Source organism: Pleurodeles waltl, chromosome 3_1, assembly GCF_031143425.1.
Source record: "Pleurodeles waltl isolate 20211129_DDA chromosome 3_1, aPleWal1.hap1.20221129, whole genome shotgun sequence".
NCBI classification, from domain to species: Eukaryota; Metazoa; Chordata; class Amphibia; order Caudata; family Salamandridae; genus Pleurodeles; species Pleurodeles waltl.
The window spans coordinates 1,677,850,551-1,677,872,739 of NC_090440.1; the positions used below are offsets into that span (position 1 = coordinate 1,677,850,551).

At 43.6% G+C, this 22,189-nt stretch overlaps 1 protein-coding gene across 2 annotated transcripts in view; it reads left to right on the plus strand.

The window, feature by feature from the left end:
• Positions 1–22,189, plus strand: part of PJVK (pejvakin) — a 124,120-nt gene that overhangs the window by 97,858 nt on the left and 4,073 nt on the right. The window contains exon 5 of one of the 2 annotated variants that reach the window (XM_069221368.1): positions 5,724–5,789. The exons of the other annotated variant lie outside the window; for it this stretch is intronic. Within the exon in view, the coding sequence (XP_069077469.1) occupies positions 5,724–5,789 (66 nt within the window). The remainder of the gene's footprint in view (positions 1–5,723; positions 5,790–22,189) is intronic. 2 annotated transcript variants of the gene reach the window in all.

Genomic DNA, 22,189 nt, shown 5'->3' on the forward strand with positions numbered 1-22,189 from the left:
GGCTGTGAGTTATTGTTACTTGAAATAACTCTAACTATATAAATTCTTATTTTCTATGGTTTTGTGCTAGTAAATTCAGAACTTAACTATAACATCCCTGTAACCTTTTTTTTTTTAAAGTATGTATGTATATATGTTCATCTGCCATGGCCATTTGTTTTAACATGAATTTCTGATACAAACCTCCCCATAAGTTAATCTTCCTCCCTTTCTTCAGCATCATATCACTGTTATGCTTTGTGGCTCAACATAAGAGTTAAATCTGACTACATGGCTTGCTGTCCCATTTCCTTTCCCTACTCTTCCTCTTCTCTCAAAGATAAACAGAATAATTATATACCACGTCATCCATGCCCTGCTATCCCTTTTCTTCTCTAAATAGCACAGCTCAGTTGCCATCGTGTTGCTCTTTTGTGCAGTCGAATCCCAGCCGCCCAAAAATCCAGTAGTTGCCATGATCACTCTCACGAGTCACTAAATAGAACACAAAGGTTGTGTGGCTCCTTAACCGGTTCTGTGCCGCGGACGTAATGGTTACGTCCTGCGGCACAGTGCTGCTGTGCCGAGGACGTAACCATTACGTCCTTGGCACACAGCTCAGAGGGAGCTCTCTCGCTCCCTCTGTGTGCTTCCCCCCACCCCCCCCAAAGGCATTGATGGAAGGGGAAGCCCTTCCCCTTCCACCCTGACCCCCCATCCCCCCTGTGACATCAGCGCACTGTTTGTCACAGAGCCTTCCCCATAGCGCTGGAAGCTCAGCTTCCAGCGCGATCGGAAGAGAAATGCTTTGCATTTCTCTTCCGATCACGTGGGGGAGGCCGAAAGAGGCTTCAAAGGGAAGGAAATGTATTTCCCTCCCTTTGAAGTCTCTCTCTGCGTTTTGGCAGCCGGATTGAAAGCAATCCGGCTGTCAAAACGCCCACTAGACACCAGGGATATTTTTTTTAAAATGAAATTGTCATAAGGGAGCGACCCCTGGGGGCGGATCGGCCTATTATTATGAGGCCAATCTGCCCCCAAGGGGGGCAGAAACCACTAGACACCAGGGAGTTTTTTTTTTTTTGTTGTTTTACAGATGGGGAGCGACCGCTTAGGCAAGGGTCGCTCCCCTGGAGGGGCAAATTGTATTTCGATTTTAGGTCGAAACCACTAGGCACCAGGGATCTTTGTTTTTGCGCCGTCAGGCAAGGGGAGCGACCCCGTAGGCAAGGCTCGCTCCCTGGGGGGGTGAGGGGGCACATATATTTTAGGCCATTTCTGCGCCCCCGGGGGCAGATCAGCCTATTGTTATTAGGCTGATCTGCCCCCGGGGAGGCAGAAACCTCTAGGTGCCAGGGCTAATTTTTTTGTGTGTTTTTTTTTTTTTGTTTGTTTGTTTTTTTAGAGATGGGGAGCGACCCCTTAGGCAAGGGTCGCTCGCCTGGAGGGGCAAATTGCATTTAGGCCATTTCTGCCCGCTTTGGGGGCAGATCGGCCAATTTTAGGTCAATCTGCCCCCAAGGGGGACAGAAACCACTAGGCACCAGTGATCTTTTTTTTTTGCGCCATCACGCAAGGGGAGCGACCTTGTAGGCAAGGGGAGCGACCCAGCGGGTGTGGGGGGGCAAATTTATTTTAGGCCATTTCTGCCCCCCCTGGGGGCAGATCGGCCTATTGGTATTAGGCAGAAACCTCTAGGCACCAGGGCAAATTGTTTTTTTTTGTTTTTTTGTTTGTTTGTTTTTTTAGAGATGGGGAGCGACCCCTTAGGCAAGGGTCGCTCCCCTGGGGGGGCAAATTGTATTTAGGCCATTTCTGCCTGCTTTGGGGGCAGATCGGCCGATTTTAGGTCAATCTGCCCCCAAGGGGGGCAGAAACTACTAGGCACCAGGGATCTTTTTTTTTGCGCCGTCACGCAATGGGAGCGACCTTGCAGGCAAGGGTCGCTCCCCGGGGTGGTGGGTGGGCAAATTTATTTTAGGCCATTTCTGCCCCCCCTGGGGCCGGCTGAGCTAGAGGCCAAAATCCACAGGTAGGCACTTTGCAAAAAACACCTCTGTTTTCTGTGAAAAAATGTGATGTGTCCACGTTGTGTTTTGGGCCATTTCCTTTCGTGGGCGCTAGGCCTACCCACACAAGTGAGGTACCATTTTTATCGGAAGACTTGGGGGAACGCTGGGTGGAAGGAAATTTTTGGCTCCTCTCAGATTCCAGAACTTTCTGTCACCGAAATGTGAGGAAAATGTGTTTTTTTAGCCACATTTTGAGGTTTGCAAAGGATTCTGGGTAACAGAACCTGGTCAGAGCCCCACAAGTCACCCCATCTTGTATTCCCCTAGGTCTCTAGTTTTCAAAAATGTGCTGGTTTGGTAGGTTTCCCTAGGTGCTGGCTGAGCTAGGGGCCAAAATCTACAGGTAGGCACTTTGCAAAAAACACCTCTGTTTTCTGTGAAAAAATGTGATGTGTCCACGTTGTGTTTTGGGCCATTTCCTTTCGTGGGCGCTAGGCCCACCCACACAAGTGAGGTACCATTTTTATCAGGAGACTTAGGGGAACGCTGGATGGAAGGACATTTGTGGCTCCTCTCAGATTCCAGAACTTTCTGTCACCGAAATGAGAGGAAAAGTGTTTTTTGGGCCAAATTTTGAGGTTTGCAAAGGATTCTGGGTAACAGAACCTGGTCAGAGCCCCACAAGTCACCCCATCTTGGATTCCTCTAGGTGTTTAGTTTTCAGAAATGTGCTGGTTTGGTAGGTTTCCCCAGGTGCCGGCTGAGCTAGAGGCCAAAATCTACAGGTAGACACTGTTTTCTGTGAAAAAATGTGATATGTCCATGTTGTGTTTTGGGCCATTTCCTTTTGTGGGCGCTAGGCCTACCCACACAAGTGAGGTACCATTTTTATCGGAAGACTTGGGGGAACGCTGGGTGGAAGGAAATTTGTGGCTCCTCTCAGATTCCAGAACTTTCTGTCACCGAAATGTGAGGAAAATGTGTTTTTTTAGCCACATTTTGAGGTTTGCAAAGGATTCTGGGTAACAGAACCTGGTCAGAGCCCCACAAGTCACCCCATCTTGTATTCCCCTAGGTCTCTAGTTTTCAAAAATGTGCTGGTTTGGTAGGTTTCCCTAGGTGCCGGCTGAGCTAGGGGCCAAAATCTACAGGTAGGCACTTTGCAAAAAACACCTCTGTTTTCTGTAAAAAAATGGGATGTGTCCACGTTGTGTTTTGGGCCATTTCCTTTCGTGGGCGCTAGCCCTACCCACACAAGTGAGGTACCATCTTTATCGGGAGACTTGGGGGAACGCTGGGTAGAAGGAAATTTGTGGCTCCTCTCAGATTCCAGAACTTTCTGTCACCGAAATGTGAGGAAAATGTGTTTTTTTAGCCAAATTTTGAGGTTTGCAAAGGATTCTGGGTAACAGAACCTGGTCAGAGCCCCACAAGTCACCCCATCTTGTATTCCCCTAGGTCTCTAGTTTTCAAAAATGTGCTGGTTTGGTAGGTTTCCCTAGGTGCTGGCTGAGCTAGGGGCCAAAATCTACAGGTAGGCACTTTGCAAAAAACACCTCTGTTTTCTGTAAAAAAATGGGATGTGTCCACGTTGTGTTTTGGGGCATTTCCTGTCGCGAGCGCTAGGCCTACCCACACAAGTGAGGTATCATTTTTATCGGGAGACTTGGGAGAACATAGAATAGCAAAACAAGTGTTATTGCCCCTTGTCTTTCTCTACATTTTTTCCTTCCAAATATAAGAGAGTGTGTAAAAAAGACGTCTATTTGAGAAATGCCCTGTAGTTCACATGCTAGTATGGGCACCCCGGAATTCAGAGATGTGCAAATAGCCACTGCCTCAACACCTTATCTTGTGCCCATTTTGGAAATACAAAGGTTTTCTTGATAGCAATTTTTTACTCTTTATATTTCAGCAAATGAATTGCTGTATACCCGGTATAGAATGAAAACCCAAGGCAGGGTGCAGGTCATTTATTGGCTCTGGGTACCCAGAGTTCTTGATGAACCTACAAGCCCTATATATCCCCGCAACCAGACGAGTCCAGCAGACGTAACAGTATATTGCTTGAAAAAATCTGACATTGCAGGAAAAAGTTACAGAGTAAAACGTAGAGAAAAATTGCTGATTTTTTCACCTCAATTTCAATATTTTTTTTTCAGTTGTTACTTTCTGTAGGAAACCCTTGTAGGATCTACACAAATTACCCCTTGCTGAATTCAGAATTTTGTCTACTTTTCAGAAATGTTTCGGTTTCTGGGATCCAGCATTGGTTTCAAGCCCATTTCCGTCACTGACTGGAAGAGGCTGAAAGCACAAAAAATCGTAAAAATGGGGTATGTCCCAGTAAAATGGCAGAATTGTGTTGAAAAATTGGGTTTTCTGATTCAAGTCTGCCTGTTCCTGAAAGCTGGGAAGCTGGTGATTTTAGCACCGCAAACCCTTTGTTGATGCCATTTTCAGGGGAAAAACCACAAGCCTTCTTCTGCAGCCCTTTTTTCCCATTTTGTTGAAAAAAACGAAATTTTCACTGTATTTTGGCTAATTTCTTGGCCTCCTTCTGGGGAACCCACAAAGTCTGGGTACCTCTAGAATCCCTAGGATGTTGGAAAAAAAGGACGCAAATTTGGCGTGGGTAGCTTATGTGAACAAAAAGTTATGAGGGCCTAAGCGCGAACTGCCCCAAATAGCCAAAAAAAGGCTCGGCACAGGAGGGGGAAAAGGCCTGGCAGCGAAGGGGTTAAAAAGAAAACTACAACAATGTTCTGTACATAAACATTTTGAAGACCTTCATTAACTGAGAAAGATGTTGTACTGCGAGCGGTGACTTTAGAGATAATGCTAGTGTTAGTCTGAACCATCCTTAGCTTTTCTGTTCTGTGTAGTTCCGTGAATAATGTCACATAGGTCTCAAATCCAAAGTACACCTCATCAAATAAAGGCACGTTGTCTATTCCAGGTGGTTGTTTGCCTTGCAGGGCTGCGTAGAGAGGACTCATATTTATCTCTATTTATGGGTCCGTTAAGGGAAGCCATTGATCTGGAAACGTGGAATATTAACCAACAACCACAAAAAGCAGGAATGTGACAATTAACAACATACCACCTTATATGTTGTGCTTTTGTATCTGTCCATCTCCTTTTGCCCTGTCTCCGTTTGGTCCATCAAAGTGTGGAAACTAATTTCTGATATTCTCTACCAGCATCTCAATGCTAAGCATGTTTTTACTATCTCTTTTCAGTATTTGTTTTTGTAGAGTCCCTTCATTTGAAATGTTAATTTAATTTAAAGTTTTGATAAAAGCATGATACACCAAACAACATCACATTCCCATGCATGATACATGTTAATTCTACAAAGAACTTCTGTTAAGAGTGCAACATTTTGATGTTCTTGAAAAATATATGAATGATTTAAACAATTCAAATGGAAACTGGGAAAAGATCTTGTCTTTGATACTGCCCAATGCACCACGAAGCGGATTAATGTTTCATGTTGGAAAAAAAGTTTGCGTGCTCTTTAGTTTGGTCCCAAAAAATGCAACAATGGTAAAGTAGACAATTTTATATGCCTTCACCGTCGTATTGTTCTGGTGTAAGTTTTTCAGATTTTGGATCTATCTATCTATCCATCTATTTATCTGTCTATCTATAATACACTGTTTGATAAAAATTTGCCTTGTAAAATTTGAAATAGTTCTGTTTGTGACATATGTTTGCACCTTTTGGCAGAGCTTTGCGTTTCAACAGCATCAAAAGGAGGATTTGAAAAAGAGCCAACGTCATCATTTTCATTCAGCACGCTCCGGCATCACCTTTTCCACTCACGGATATTATTTCATGGTAAAAATTTGTGAAAATGTGGTTAATCTGAAATACGAATTGCCTTGTATTATCAGCTGACTAGATTAAATTGAAGTCAAATTAAGACAGTCATATTTATTAAGATATTTCTATTAAACATTCGAGCAACAAATTAAAATGTTGCAGTAAATTAAAAGTAATTAATTACAATAAAAAAAAACAAAAGAAAAACTGTTAACCATTGATAGAGCGTTCCGTACTAATAAATTACCTGTATTTGGACGCTCTTGGGTCGATGAATCTTTTGACCAAGTGGGGCTCTCTTCACCCGAGATTAGTCAATTAATCAAATCAATAATCAATAACGAACATAAGCAATGCCCTGATCAACATAACACTTCACAATTAATCCAGAAAACATTTCGGCGAACCATGACCTTCCGGCCATGAATAACCACACCAGTTTATTCAAAGTTAGTGAATTTATTTCCCTATATTAACAAAGCTAGCACAATATAAATGTGTCTCAACACCAAATTATATATGTAAATGAACATTAATAGCTGTCCATAACGGCGGAAAAGATACAATCTATGCAGCATTTGAATAACAATGCATTCGATAATAGCAACGCAAACCACTAAAACTATAATCTGTAATGGGCTAATTGCATACATTAGTCAGCATAACAAGGTCTCAAATTGCATCGTGCAACAAATGAATCCTCATCTAACCTCAAATTAGCATCTGCATGTGGGATTTCATGCAAAAACAATTTAGCAACATTGATTTGGAAAACTCCTAACTAGGGCTCTTATCAAAAATCAGCAGTTGGTTACCTAAAAAGAAACACAATGCAATTGTACATTTTCCTTTCATATTTACCAAATTCAATCAGCATTCAAGGAAGTCTTCGTCTCACAGGTACCGGTTTCGATCAGCATGGGACGGGGGCAAAGGGGCAGGGTGGACGGGGCAATTGCCTCACAGCGGCAAGATAAAAGGACAAAACTACTTTATGCAAAGGGGCAAATCGAAGTTAAAGTCTCTAGGGCGAGAATTACTTAAAGTCTCTTTCTCTCGATTAGAGAAAGCATCAAAGTCTCATTCAAAATGGCGTCGAACATCAATTGGCATCGTAGAAGATGGCAAAATGACGAGGTCGGCAAGATGGGCCATAATGGCTGCAATGTCCTGCAAATGGCGGGTAATGGCCAATGGCTAATGGCGTGCTTTCTTCTTGTGCACCAGGTTTAAATAAACAACAGTTCAAATCCAGTAGGGTCTTCCATTGGAGGGTTCATAGGTTGGCTTCAAATTGTCCAATCAAAACAACAATTCACAAGCTTCTACCTAGGCATACATTATCCTTGGAGTCGGGAACGTAAGTTGCAACATATTTTACCAATTAACTCACTTTCAGAGCTTCCATTGTCTGCACCTGCAGATTGACCTTGGAGCAAAGAAGAAGATGCCAGGCTGGCACGAAACCTTAAAGATAAGCATGTGAACCGATCTCACTGGAAAAGTACAGCTTCAAGCAAGAATACGCGTTTTATTAGCACATTAGAAAAACACGAGCATCTAAACCGTGAGACAAGGCAACTAGGCCGAAGCCTCCACTAAAGTTATGCTAAGTTAAAACATTTCAAACAAGAAAATCATGGCACACGTTTACGGTTATGTCAGATTAGTACAATTCTAATACATCACGTTATATAAAGCACGCTTATAAATGTTGGCGAACTACTCTGAGGGCACATTTGTCCCCGTACAATCTTTATTAGTTCGGTTAAAGTCACACTTGATTATTGCGGCACTACGTTTATGCGCTAATAAATGTAAAACCTTCGTTTCTGCGTCATCAATCCCTCCTCTGATGACTATTTGTCATCACACAAAACTATTCCCACAAATTTTATTCCATTAAAATTCTGTCAGTTCTCTTTGCCTTTTAGTTCCCCTTGTTCTTGCCTTGTATTCTTCTGCCATTCTTTTCATCATTTTCTCTTCCTTCCTTCTCTTAATTCTTGCCATGATCATTAGTATTCCCCTCTTTATTCCCCAAATCCCAAAGATGCAAATTAGTACTATTAGTATTCCCTGTATTATTTTTAGTAATATTCCATTCCAAATGCCACCAAGCCAATTTCCCACTGAAGCAACTCCCTTTCCAACCTTCTCCCAAACTCCTGGTTCTTTCAATTCCTTCAAGTCTGCACTCTCTTTTGTTAGATTTGCAAGCATTGTTTTAATTTTCACACTGTTGTCTGGTATATACGTGCAACAGTGACGCGCACCAAGCATTTTGCAAACGCCGCCATACTTTGCTAAAAGAATGTCTAGGGCAAGCCTGTTTTGAAGAGTCATAGCTCTTTCTGCTGCAAGTTCAGCATCCATCAGGATTATAGCACCTGAAAACTTTGTCAACATGTTATCCACTATAGTAGACAACTTTCTTATTTTGATGGAATTCAACACAACTCCCAATGAAGGAATCATGGCTCCAAATATATCTCCTACCACAGCAGCTGCGGTCTCTCTTTTCTGGATACGATGAGATCCAGGCGTCTTTGGAATCACCGATAGGTCATCCAGTTGATAAACCTTTGGGAACACTATACCCAAATAACATCTCCCCCACCATCCCTTTGGAAGACGATAATAGGCATTATGCCCACAAATGTAATATACACCAGGTATGACAGGGTCAAGTCCGTTCAGCATGAATGTCCATTTGGCCTTAAAGATAAACGTATGTTTACATTCACTCGCTCCCACGAAAATGTTATCATAATAAGATTCACCACGATATATACAAAATTTCCCTACATGCCAAGCGTCTAAAGCTATTTTCCCTTGTGTTTTTATTGCGGCAAAAGCATAATTATCTACTGAAGTCCTCTTACTTAGCTCTTTTTATAATTTCGCATTCATTTGTGCCCTTCTATCATCTGTGCGATCTAAAAAGCTTATTTCTACTGCAGAGAGCGAGCAGGTAAGGTTTTCCCTATGAGCGTGAGCTGTTTCAAAAGGTTGCATTGGCTCGAAAAATTCCCTCATTATTTTAGCATCCCAATCTTTAGCAATCTGGCTTAGTTGCGTTATTATAGGAACATATGCAAAGGTAACATCATAATTTGAGTAAAAATACTGTATGTTAGTTTGACCATAAAATCTAGAAGTTACTAAACTACATGTAATCCCATATGTAAGAGGCATGTGGTGATAAGTCACCCCTTCCGTTACCGATGTCGGTATCTGTGTACACACATAACAATCTTTCGCATCCATAGTCTCAACATATTCTGTTAGTAGGCGATAGAAAACATTATACGAAAGTTCCTTCTTATCATGCAAGTGTCTCTCATCTAATTCTAGTCTTTTCAATGCGGTTAGTTCAGTGACAGTAACAGGAGCAGAAGTAGAAGCATCAATTTTCTCATTCTCACCCTTACCACGCGTTGCAAGCACTATTGCCATTATTATTAGTACACATGCAGTTATCAAGCCTTTACACGCATATTTACAATATTTCACTCTACTGTTTTGTGTCATGATCTGTATAGAATCAGAGAGCTAGAAGCACTTATAAAGAAACGATTTAGCAATTAGTTACAAAGCTGAACGAGCGCAATGTTCACACAGTTTTCTTCAGGAGCCCAGTCACTTATCGGTTAGCAGCATTTGTCTCAATTCGGCATTAACTCAGTCTTTTATCGGTTAGCAACGTTGTCTCAAATCGGGTTTAAGAGTCAATCAGGTTATCAAAGTCTTATCAAGTTAGCAAATGTCTCATCCGGTTTAGCAATGTCTCAGCTGGTTGTATCACGTTAGATTATAGCAAGCAATGTCATTTATCAGTTTTTCAGTCAATAGTGTCCATAAAACTTTTCTTTTCTATTGGTATCTCTTCTTCTTCGTTCTCGAGGCTAAGAGATACAAATTCGTCGGTCCAATCGTCATTGACTACATATGCCCATTCTGGACCGGAATATCTCCTGTTTGGTATCCTTTTCCTTTTCAATTTTGCATCTCTCTTTGATTCTGCCTCACTGGTACTTTCCTCTTTGGCCAAGTCTTTTCCTTCACTTGATGTTGGTATCACGACAGACACTTCCTTTCTTTTCTCTTTCACTCTTGGCCCTTCACTGTCGTTCAACGTTTCTCTAGTCTTTACTTTTACTGGTGATATACTTGGTCTTCTCTTTGCACTGTGTCCACTTGATGGACCTGCGATCTCTTCTGAGGAAGTTTGAACAGTTTCGTTCTGTTCTGCCTTGTCCCCTCCTTCTGGGGAGTCAATCAGGTTTTCCTTTTCTTTTTCTGTACCGTCTGCTTCTGGGAAAGCCCTCCTCTGATCAGGCTCTCCTGCTTCTTCACCTCTTTCGAGCCTTTTGTCACCGTTACTTTCTTCAGGCTCTTTGTCACTTTCAGCTGCTTCAGGCTCTTTGTTACCTTCAGCTGCTTCGTCGCTGTCTGAGGTTTCTCCTTGGTCTTCCCCAAGTGAATCGGTTGTTTCGTCCTCAGAGAATATTTCTCTCTCCTCTATTTCTGCCTGTTCGCTTCTAGTTCTGTTTTGCTCTGTCTCAGCGCTTGGCACTTTGTTATCAGGTACTGGCAGTTTCAGCGCTTCAACTTCCTCATCTGTGGGACACAACACCTTCTTTGTATGACTGGCGTGAATCCAGTTGGGAACTCCCGCACACTTCACAGCGGTAGTGGTCGTCAGGATCACTTGGAAAGGGCCTTTCCAACGGGGTTCCAGACACGACTTCCTCACGTGCTTCTTTATCACGACCCAGTCACCTGCTTTCAGTGTGTGTCCTGGACCTTGGATCGGTGACAAGGTGGTTGCTTCCACCTGGTGAGAGAAAGAGCGAACCACGTCAGCCAGACCTTTGCAGTAGTCTAACACCATATCATCTGTAATATTCAAAAGCGCGTTTGCGGGAACTGCAGGAAGTCTCATGGCCCTGCCCATGAGAATTTCGTGCGGGGACAATCCAGTCTTTCTGTCAGGGGTGTTTCTCATTGACATTAACACCAAAGGCAATGCGTCAGGCCATTTCAAATTTGTCGATGCACATATTTTCGCCATTCTTGATTTCAGTGTACCATTCATCTGTTCCACCAGTCCTGAGGCTTCAGGGCGATAGCTACAATGCAGTTTTTGCTCAATGTTCAACGCTGCGCAAAGTAACTTTATCACCTCGTTATTGAAGTGACTTCCTCTATCTGATTCTAAAGAGATCGGGAATCCGAAACGTGGTATCAACTCCCTCAACAATAGTTTTGCAACTGTAAGGCTGTCATTTCTACGTGTGGGGTATGCTTCAATCCAGTGACTAAAAATGCACACAATCACCAACACATACTTCAGACCTCCATGCACAGGCATCTCAATAAAGTCCATCTACATTCTGCTGAACGGGCCACCCGCCCTGCCAATGTGGCTCACGTTCACAACCGTTCCCTTTCCTGGGTTCATCTGTTGACAAATGACACAACGATGGCAAACTGCTTCTGCAACTTGACGGAATCTGGGGTTAAACCAATCAGTTTTGAACAATCTTATCATGGCATCTCTCCCTAGGTGAGCCTGCCCATGATAGAACCGCGCTAGCTGCGATAAGAGACTATTTGGTAAAACAAATTTTCCTTCATTTGAAACCCATAACTCATCTGGTCTCTTTGTACATTGTGACTTAATCCAGGAAACTCTTTCATCCTCCCTGACGCTATTCTGTAATGCTTTTAGTTCATCCATTGTATCCACGACCTTCAAGGCAAATGCTTCAGCTGGTTCGAGTTCTGGTTCACTTATCAAATTCCATTCATCCCTGAGCAATATACAGTTCAAGGCACAAAATCTTGCGACCTGATCCGCATATGCATTTCCCAGGGAAACATAGTCCTGTCCTTTTGTATGAGCACTACACTTTACCACTGCAATTTCGGCTGGCATCTGAATGGCGTGTAACAATTCCCTTATTCTCTCCCCGTTTTTCACTGGGGACCCTGAAGAGGTCAGGAAACCTCTCTGTGACCATAGTTGCCCAAAGTCGTGCACAATTCCAAACCCGTGCTGACTGTCAGTGTAAATGGTAACCTTCATCAATGTAGACAGTTGGCATGCTCTTGTAAGGGCTACAAGCTCTGCTACTTGTGCGGAATAGACTCCTTGGAGCCAGGACGCTTCCAAGACACCTGTTACAGTACATACAGCATATCCTGCTTTCAATATTCCCAATGCATCTCTTAAACATGACCCATCAACAAAAACAATTTGGTCATTTTCATCAAGCTTAGTATCCTTAATGTCAGGTCGGGGTTTTGTGCAAAATTCAGTCACCTGAAGGCAGTCGTGCTCGACGTCTTCAGCGTTCTCAATTTCAGCATTTTCACCGGGAAGCAAGGTTGCTGGATTCAACGTAGTGCACCTTTTCAGCTGCACATTCGGTGAGCCCAGAATTATTGTTTCATACCTTGTGAGTCTTGCTCCAGTCATGTGTTGCGTTCGGGAGCGGGTCAAAAGTATCTCAACTGAGTGAGGGACCATGACTGTTAATGGGTGTCCCATCACTATTCCTTCACTCTGAGTGAGGCTGATACCAACTGCTGCTACGGCGCGCAAACACCCGGGCAGTGCTGCTGCGACCGGATCCAAAGTAGCTGAAAAATACGCTACTGGTCTGTTTATGCCACCATGGGCTTGGTTCAAGACAGACAAAGAACATGCATCACGTTCATGACGAAACAATGTGAAAGGCTTTGTGTAATCAGGCATACCTAAAGCTGGAGCCCTGCACATGCATTCTTTCAATTCAATAAAAGCATCCATCTCATCTCCTTTCAGCTCAATTTCATCCAAGGCATCCTTCTGGGTCAGTTTCAGTAAAGGCTTTGCTAGAGTTGAGAAGTTGGGAATCCACTGGCGACAGTAGCTCACCATCCCCAAAAACTTCCTCACCTCCCTCCTCGTCTTTGGTGGACTCATTTGAAGTACACTTGTTATTCTTTCCTTCATTATTCTCCGTGACCCTTTCTCTATTTGATGACCCAAGTATTTTACTTTCTTCTGACAGAACTGCAACTTTGAAGGAGACACCTTGTGTCCACTCCTTCCCAAATGGTTCAGCAGAGCAATGGTGTCGGCTGTGCAGCCACTTTCTGTCTTAGATGCAATCAGTAAGTCATCGATGTACTGTACTAGGGTTGACTCGAATGGCAATTCTAACGCTTCCAAGTCTTTCTTTAGAATCTGATTGAAAATTGACGGTGACTCAGAAAACCCTTGAGGAATTCGACACCAACTGTAAACTCTGTCTAAGAATTTGAAACAAAAGAGAAATTGGCTGTCCTCATGAAGAGGCACCGAAAAGAACGCTTGTGACAAGTCGATGACTGAGAACCACTCGGCATCGCAAGGGACTTGAAACATTATCACAGCTGGATTCGGTACTACAGGGCAACATTTAATTATGATGTCATTTATTTTCCTCAAGTCCTGCACAATTCGGACCTTTCCACTCGGCTTTATTAGTCCCATGATTGGTGAATTACATGGACTGCTTAACACTCCTTTCAGTACTCCCTGTTTTACAAACTCGTCAATGAGTTGGGCGACTTTCATGAGGGTGTCTTGTGCCATGTGGTATTGTGGGGTCTGGGGAAAGGTTACATTGGGTTTTACGGTCACTTTCACTGGTTTCACTCCTTTCACCAATCCCACCTCTTTTCCTGTCATATCCCACACTTCCTCTCCGACTGTTTCCCGTAATTCAGCTGGAATATCTTCTTCAGTTATCATCGGAAAAAGGTTAATCAGAGGATATTCTTCATCGACAGTTTCCATCTCATCCCCTTCTACACTGTCCTCTTCTTCCCCATCACTGCTCGTCTGAATTCTAATTCCATCGTTCGAACACATAATCGAACATCCCAATTTGCACAATAGGTCTCTCCCTAACAGTGCTATCGGGCTTGAGTCACATACCACAAAATTATGTAACCCTTGATAGTTACCAATTCTGACTTGTACTGGATCTGTGATTGGGTTCGTCAGGTGCCTGTTTGCTACTCCCACTACTTGAACTGTTCTCCCTGAAAGTGGCAAATGTGGTACTTCAATGCTCCTAACAGTTGAACGTGTGGCTCCTGTGTCAACCAAGAATGAAACACGATGACCCATAACTCTTCCCTCCACATATGGACCCTTTTGATCAACTTCCAAGGATGCTGCAAGCACACAATTTCCCTCCTCATCTGAACTTTCACTCTCCCATACATTGTTTATTCCATTCTCACTGTGTAATGGGAACTGTTGTACTGTGCCATTTGTATTCATCACCTGACCCGAGACCTGTGGAGGAACCATCACTTGCTGCTGACTCACTGGTGCCAAAGGTATTTGCATTTGCTGATTAGGTACCATGGGAAACTGCTGTTGCATTGGCTGCATTTGCGTCATCTGCATACGGGGCATCTGCATCTGCTGCGGCTGCATGGGCTGTAATCCCTGCAGCTGATTTATGGTCTGAAAATTTGGGTTTGGACCTCTCATTTTCGGTCCCCTCATTGTCTGGAATGCATTGACATCATTGTTTTGCTGACCAACACCTGCACCTTCCTGCACCACCATCGGGCACTCGCGTTTCCAATGTCCGACGATTCCGCACACGTGACACGGCATCACCCTTTTCATTGCCTGCACACCATTCGGAATCGCAACAGTGTTCAAATCCGGACCATTACTCCCAAAGCCTCCTCTGCCTCTGCCTCTCGCCTGTGGCTGAAACACCATATTTCCCTGCGGCTGCGGCTGCGGTATCTGCTGTTGGAACCCTTGCAACCCTTGCAGACCTGTCTGAGCTGCTTTAAGTTGCATCACCATCACTTTCTCTTTCAACCTTTTCTGTTTCACTTCAATTTCGTCGCTACAGTATTTCGCATAATTCAACACCTCATCAATAGGTTTCGACTGCCAACAAATCAAATGCGTCTTTATCATCTGACTTATCTCTGGTCTTAGCCCTTCCACAAATCTAAACACAAAATGAAGCATGTCCCTCGCCTCTATTGTTTCCGTGCCACTGTAGTTCTTGAACGCCTTCAACAACCTCTCATAGTAACCATGAATCGACTCTTTAGCCTCTTGGGCAGTTCGTTCAATGTTCTGCCAATCCACATTTTTCGCGGCAACCTTCGTCTTCAAATGCTCAATCACCTTATAGTACAAGCTCATTACCATAGGTGATGGTGCACCCGTATCCCTGTCCCTCTCTGGTTCACTTGTCGGCCAACCTACAGCCCTTTTGCAGTCTTCCCACAAATCTGCCGGAACCACAATCTCAAAGAGGGTGTTCAGGTCTTCCCAAAGACATTTTGCAAGCTTCACAAACCTATCAGTCTGTTGATACCATTCAATCGGCTTCTCTCTCAGTTTGGGAAAATCATCCGTAAAAGACTGAATGTCGCTTCTGTGCCACGGTACATGTATTAATTTTCCCCCTGCTGTCTCCCTCATTGGTAACATGGTTATTGCATCACTACTCTGTGATCTTTTCTCGTTGTGCTCTGGGACACTGTCTTTCCTCTTTTCCTTTTTCTTTGCCCACCTGCTTTCCCATTTGTCTAAGCACCTCCACACTTGTGCACTCTGCAGCAATTCACTAAGGTGCGTTTTCATGCCTGCTGACCTCATGTGTTCAAAGTCTGTGGTCTTGAAATCCAATCTATAGCTCCTGCTCAAGTGTTTTGTCTTGTCTATCTCAACCCCGTTTTTGTCAGCTATTTCTTGCAACCTTCTATGTACCTTGTTCACTTCTCTCGTAATCCTGGGACATAGATACCTCAGCTCTTCTTCCGAGTAGGACTCTAACCTATTCAAACCCATAGTCCCTTCCACCAATTCTTCTGCTTCCATGTTCAACCTGACCCTATTCAGATAGTCTTCTCCCTTCCCACTGGCTGAGCTTTGTGTGGAATTCAGACTGTTGAACCACTGTGTCAGCTGTTGCGCATTCAACCCCATCAGTGTAGCATTCACATCGACTGCCATTGATGGTTGCGGCAGCTTTTCAGTGTTCGATGATAGCGGTATCATCAGTGGGGGACTCGACCTCACCACTGTTGACTGAGCACATATGGGACTAAACTCCATCAAGGACCCAGATCCAGTTGGCTGAGCCGCTATCGGAGTTGTCTCTGGAGTGTTTTCTATGCACCTCCTTTCTGTCCCACTCTGCACCACTGATCCTTGACCGCTCATACCTGAGTTAGGCTGAATGTACAAAGGTACCGGTGGACCTACAGTAATGGGTAGGGATATCGCATCTGGGTTCTGTCCATTCCCCAGGTTCTGAGGCATGTTCATTCCCACACTATGGGTCATCATTGCCGGCATGCCCGTCTGACTAACCCCTCATCTGAGCATGTGCGGTTCCCCCCTGCATCTGCTTTTGAGGCATCAAAAACTGGGTTGATTCAGCTTGTGCCAATGTTGGGTTGCGACCATTCTGTACTCCCATTACGGTTGGATCTAGAATCATTCCCGTACTGTTGTCACTGCTGTAGTACCTTGGGACCTGCGGCTGATAATTTTCTGCTGTTTTCAATATAGGCACATCTGGATATATTCTAACCTGCGGTATCTGCGGGGTGAACAGTAAACTCGGGTCCTTAGATCCCGATGGCGTTTCTGAATTCGGAGTTTCATTATTCTGTACCGGTGCCGGAGGGGCAGAACTGGTACTTGGACCTTGTTCACTCTCTACATAAGGTTGTGGACGGTCGTTCAGCAATTGCATGATAAACTCCTCATCCTCTGACTCGTCTTCTCTCCTCAACTTTTCCTCGTACTCTCTATCTTTGGAACACCTCCTGTTTGTCTTACAGGTAGCTGTCTTGCCTGTCGCCTCTTCTTCCTTAGCAATTGCGGGAAACAGTTTTATCCCCTGCAATATATCTGACCTCCACACCTTCTGTGCATTATCCCACCTAGCGTCCGCTAGTGTCTTTTCTGCCTTTCTTATCCTGGTCTCGAACTTCTTTTGCTGTTGCTGTCTAGCCATTAGTTCCCAAACCGCTAGAGCCTCAAACTGTGCTGGCCTTGGAGGTACCTTCATGTCGTACATCGCGAATCTCAAATTCTCTAGGATCCTTATATTGAATGTCCCATGGATCGGGAACCCTACGCTCCCATGTCTCTCTGTCAGCTTGTGCCATTGCTTTAGCCAAAGGCACGGAGCTACCCCCCTTTCCTCCATTACAATGTAAGCTGGTGTACCTTCGGGTGGCGTCTCCTCTCCTACGCTCGCTTTAATGTAAGACTCCCCCTTCATCGCACTCTTTAATGCTTTAAAAAATTTCATTTTCTCGTCTTTTATTTCACAAAATTTGTAATCAATAAGTGACTTTAATTCCCGGAATACTCTTCGCTTGCCTTTCCCCTTCCAATCGAGCCCCACGGACTGCGTCCAATCCGTGCGCGACCCTTCTCTGCAACCAACCTATCCCAGCGCGGCTCCTAGTGACGTCACACTCACACACACACTGCGGCTGACAAAGCCTCGCGGCTTGTCCTCCTTCACTCAGCTCCTCTCGTAACAACTTCTGGCATGTATTGCGAGCAACCAAATAATAATAAAACAGATCTGTCTGTTTACTACAGGAAGGGTAACACAATCGCTTCAGGACCTTAGGGATTTTTCACTAGCCTCGGCAGTTATTCCATCTTTCTCGGTCCCCACTTTCGCAAGCAAAATCTGACCCGCAGATTCTGCTCTCAACTTGTCAGTGATCTATTCTAGTGCACTTAGAATTTGTCAAAGCCCGAAGTCGAAGTTTTCTTTCACTCCCTTAACACACGTACCGACTCGTTGACCACGCCCGGTCAACCTATTAAACCGACCAGACCACAACATAAAACAAGTGTCTCATACACTTTTCAACATACTCCGGAGTCTCTTGACCTCGCAGGGCCCGTCTCAACAACAACAACCACGTGGACCTTTTTCCTGCACAAAGCGCCACATGCACCTGAAGTTCGACGACTTCCCTACTCTCACACTCGGAGTCGCACCTCCGCTATTCTCTAAAATCCTCGCAACCTTTTCAAACAATCTGCGGCAATAAGCTGTGCAAGCGCAAAACCCTGACTTCACTCATACCGTCACTAGTACCGCCAACGCCGATTTCACACCTCCATTCTCTCCATTCGCAAGCTCCGAGATCCCGGGAAAGTCGCGGGGGACTTAGGGCATCATCATTCTCTCAATCTGTTTTACCCAAGAAAAATCTAATTCAACACCATATACTTCTCGAGTGGGGTCTCAAAGGGCGAAACCGTCAATTCAACACCATATACCTCTCGAGTGGAGTCCCAAAGGGCGTAACCGTCCTCTGCTACCATCTACTGTTAGAGCGTTCCGTACTAATAAATTACCTGTATTTGGACGCTCTTGGGTCGATGAATCTTTTGACCAAGTGGGGCTCTCTTCACCCGAGATTAGTCAATTAATCAAATCAATAATCAATAACGAACATAAGCAATGCCCTGATCAACATAACACTTCACAATTAATCCAGAAAACATTTCGGCGAACCATGACCTTCCGGCCATGAATAACCACACCAGTTTATTCAAAGTTAGTGAATTTATTTCCCTATATTAACAAAGCTAGCACGATATAAATGTGTCTCAACACCAAATGATATATGTAAATGAACATTAATAGCTGTCCATAACGGCGGAAAAGATACAATCTATGCAGCATTTGAATAACAATGCATTCGATAATAGCAACGCAAACCACTAAAACTATAATCTGTAATGGGCTAATTGCATACATTAGTCAGCATAACAAGGTCTCAAATTGCATCGTGCAACAAATGAATCCTCATCTAACCTCAAATTAGCATCTGCATGTGGGATTTCATGCAAAAACAATTTAGCAACATTGATTTGGAAAACTCCTAACTAGGGCTCTTATCAAAAATCAGCAGTTGGTTACCTAAAAAGAAACACAATGCAATTGTACATTTTCCTTTCATATTTACCAAATTCAATCAGCATTCAAGGAAGTCTTCGTCTCACAGGTACCGGTTTCGATCAGCATGGGACGGGGGCAAAGGGGCAGGGTGGACGGGGCAATTGCCTCACAGCGGCAAGATAAAAGGACAAAACTACTTTATGCAAAGGGGCAAATCGAAGTTAAAGTCTCTAGGGCGAGAATTACTTAAAGTCTCTTTCTCTCGATTAGAGAAAGCATCAAAGTCTCATTCAAAATGGCGTCGAACATCAATTGGCATCGTAGAAGATGGCAAAATGACTGCAGATTGACCTTGGAGCAAAGAAGAAGATGCCAGGCTGGCACGAAACCTTAAAGATAAGCATGTGAACCGATCTCACTGGAAAAGTACAGCTTCAAGCAAGAATACGCGTTTTATTAGCACATTAGAAAAACACGAGCATCTAAACCGTGAGACAAGGCAACTAGGCCGAAGCCTCCACTAAAGTTATGCTAAGTTAAAACATTTCAAACAAGCAAATCATGGCACACGTTTACGGTTATGTCAGATTAGTACAATTCTAATACATCACGTTATATAAAGCACGCTTATAAATGTTGGCGAACTACTCTGAGGGCACATTTGTCCCCGTACAATCTTTATTAGTTCGGTTAAAGTCACACTTGATTATTGCGGCACTACGTTTATGCGCTAATAAATGTAAAACCTTCGTTTCTGCGTCATCACCATAAAGTATATCCATTGATATAAAAATAACTGAACTTCAAGAAAATTACCAGTTTGGCCATGGTAACTTCCTTTCACTGAGAGAAGAATGGGCAGGGTTTGTGAAGCAGGAATAATCCCTGAAGCAGGGAAACATCAGAACACTGAGAAAGTCATGTAATCTTGCTGCCAGATGTACGACGTGATTTTGCGGTCGCAAAAGGCAAAATCACTGTTTGCAAAAGGCGAAATCGCCATTTGCAACCACAAAAGTGCCTTGTACAATGTGCCAGCCCAATTTTGCCAGTCAGTAGCCAGTTACCGATTCGCAAAATAGGGATTGCGACCGCAAGTAGGAAGGAGTATCCCGAGGACATCCCTTCCTAATTGCGACTCGCAGGGGGATGTATGATTGTCTTGTGACTGTGAATGCGGTTGCTAAACAATAGCAGTTAACAGCAATTTCAAATTGATGTTAACACATTTGCAAACACGAAAGGGTCCCCATAGCACCCCTTCCACTTTGTGAATGGTAGCGAAAAAATGAATATAAAACTTTTCATTTTTATGTTTGAAATGTATCCTGTTTTCCTTTAAGGAAAACGAGCTGCATTTAAAAAACAAATACTTTATTCAAAAGCAGTCACAGACATGGTGATCTGCTGACCTCAGCAGGCCACCATCTCTGTGAGTGTACCATTCCCAAATGGGTCTCAAATTGCGTCCTGCCTCATAAATATTCATGAAGCAGGTCCCTTGCGACCCATTTGGGAATCGCAAAAAGTGTGGTTAACACTATTCTACATTTTGTTTTGTGACTCACAATTTGCAATTCGCCAACTGATTGCAAATTGTGAGCCCCAAAACAAAAGGTCGTACATCTGGCTCTTGGTCACGAGAAGGGGCAGGATCTGGAGATTTGTAGGAAACAAAGCTACAATGAAAAGAGGAATAATAGTAGAGGTGAAAGGACGGGAAAAACTTTGCTGGAAAGTTCCTACACCAATCAGAATGTAAGGTAAGAGAGATAGAAAGGAAGGGGTGGGGCCTGTGGCAACAATATTCAGGTTTCTAGATTTGGGGACTGGCTACGAGGCAACACCCTTCCTCACCTTAAGTTCTTTTTCTTTCCAGGCAAGTACAAGGGACGAGGGGAGGCTGGCTACAGGGCCCACCCTTCCTTACCTTAGGTCCTTCTTTCCACCAGAATTAAATAAATACCTAGAGTGTGAAGCCAGGCGTAAGAGCCTCCAAGAGGAGTGGCACCCCATTCCTCAACAGGGTAAAAGCTAACCTCTATGAAGCGTTAGCTCAGCATATGACAGACATGAACTGGGAGTCATAAGCAAGGCACTAATGATAGCCCCAACTGTGAAAAATAATAGTGCAAAGAAAAGACTACTGAACAGAGGATAAGCCATGAAGGGGAGTTAATCTGTGGATGAACATTAATAAACCTACTGATCAAATCACAGAGCCTGTCTCCAGATATGTCATTGGCCATTCAACAGTAAGTCAGCAAGAAGCTGATTCATCAGAGGAATGTGTGGGGGAGAAGGGGAGAAGAAACCAATTGTTCTACTGTCACACAAAATAAAGAGGAAGGAAATGCTAGAATATTCATCCTTTGTTGGTCTTCTGAAGATGGCTTGTTATCTGGTGACTATTGCTCCGTAAACAGGAACACATACCTTATATGCATGTTTTGACATGTTGAATATCCCTGGCTATCCTTAATATAGTGTAGTCATTCTTGACATATTTGGGTTATCTTCAGCAAAGTGGTGCTGAAAATTATTGCCATATAATGGACATCTGTGGTATTTTATTGTGATATACATATTTTGAAAGGTTTGAATGAAGTTAGTGTCATATAAACAGTTCCACAAGACTGCATTGTTGCTCAGCTTTTCTGTAGGCTTGGAATCCATCCCTTCTGCTACAGGAAGTGTCATGAGTACCTATGATCATTTAGACCTCCATGGAATTCTGAGGCCTGCTGTTTATTGCACTCTCTTAATCCTGAATATTGAACACATACAGACCGATTCTGACTGCTAGTGTACTCTGTCCTGCATCTCCATCATACTGGATCCTGCTGGATGCAAACTGTAAGTCTATTTCAATAAAAAAATTTACCTTTATAAAATCTGAAAAAAAACGTACACATGCAGCATGTGAAAACGTACCGTACCCTCCTACCGACCTATGAAAAGTGTTGCCTAAAGCTTTAGGCTCAGTAGCCCTGAACCTAAATTGTGACAACATCAGACATCCCCTTTGTTGCTCCAAGAACAGCTTCAGTCCTGTAGGATTTTCAAATGAAGAATTATCGGGCAGGTCACTTTCCAATAGTCTCTTGACATGTAGTCTAGGAGGGGATCATATGAGAAGGAGAAAAAAACGGTAGGTCCCGAATGGCACAAGAGTTTTTCTTCATTGTCAAAGCGTATCAGATTCTATTATGCCAATTCTGAATGTTAGATCTCCCAATTGACTTGGAGAACCTGTTTTGGCAGTTAGTAACAGATTAAGCAGCTTTTTATCTCTTTTCTGCTTCCCCTAGGTAAAGTTAGGCATCCAACCTAGTGAAACACTTCCGGTTCTTAGAAACCGAAGCCAGAGATCTTTTTCATAGCTCTTAGCTCATCCTG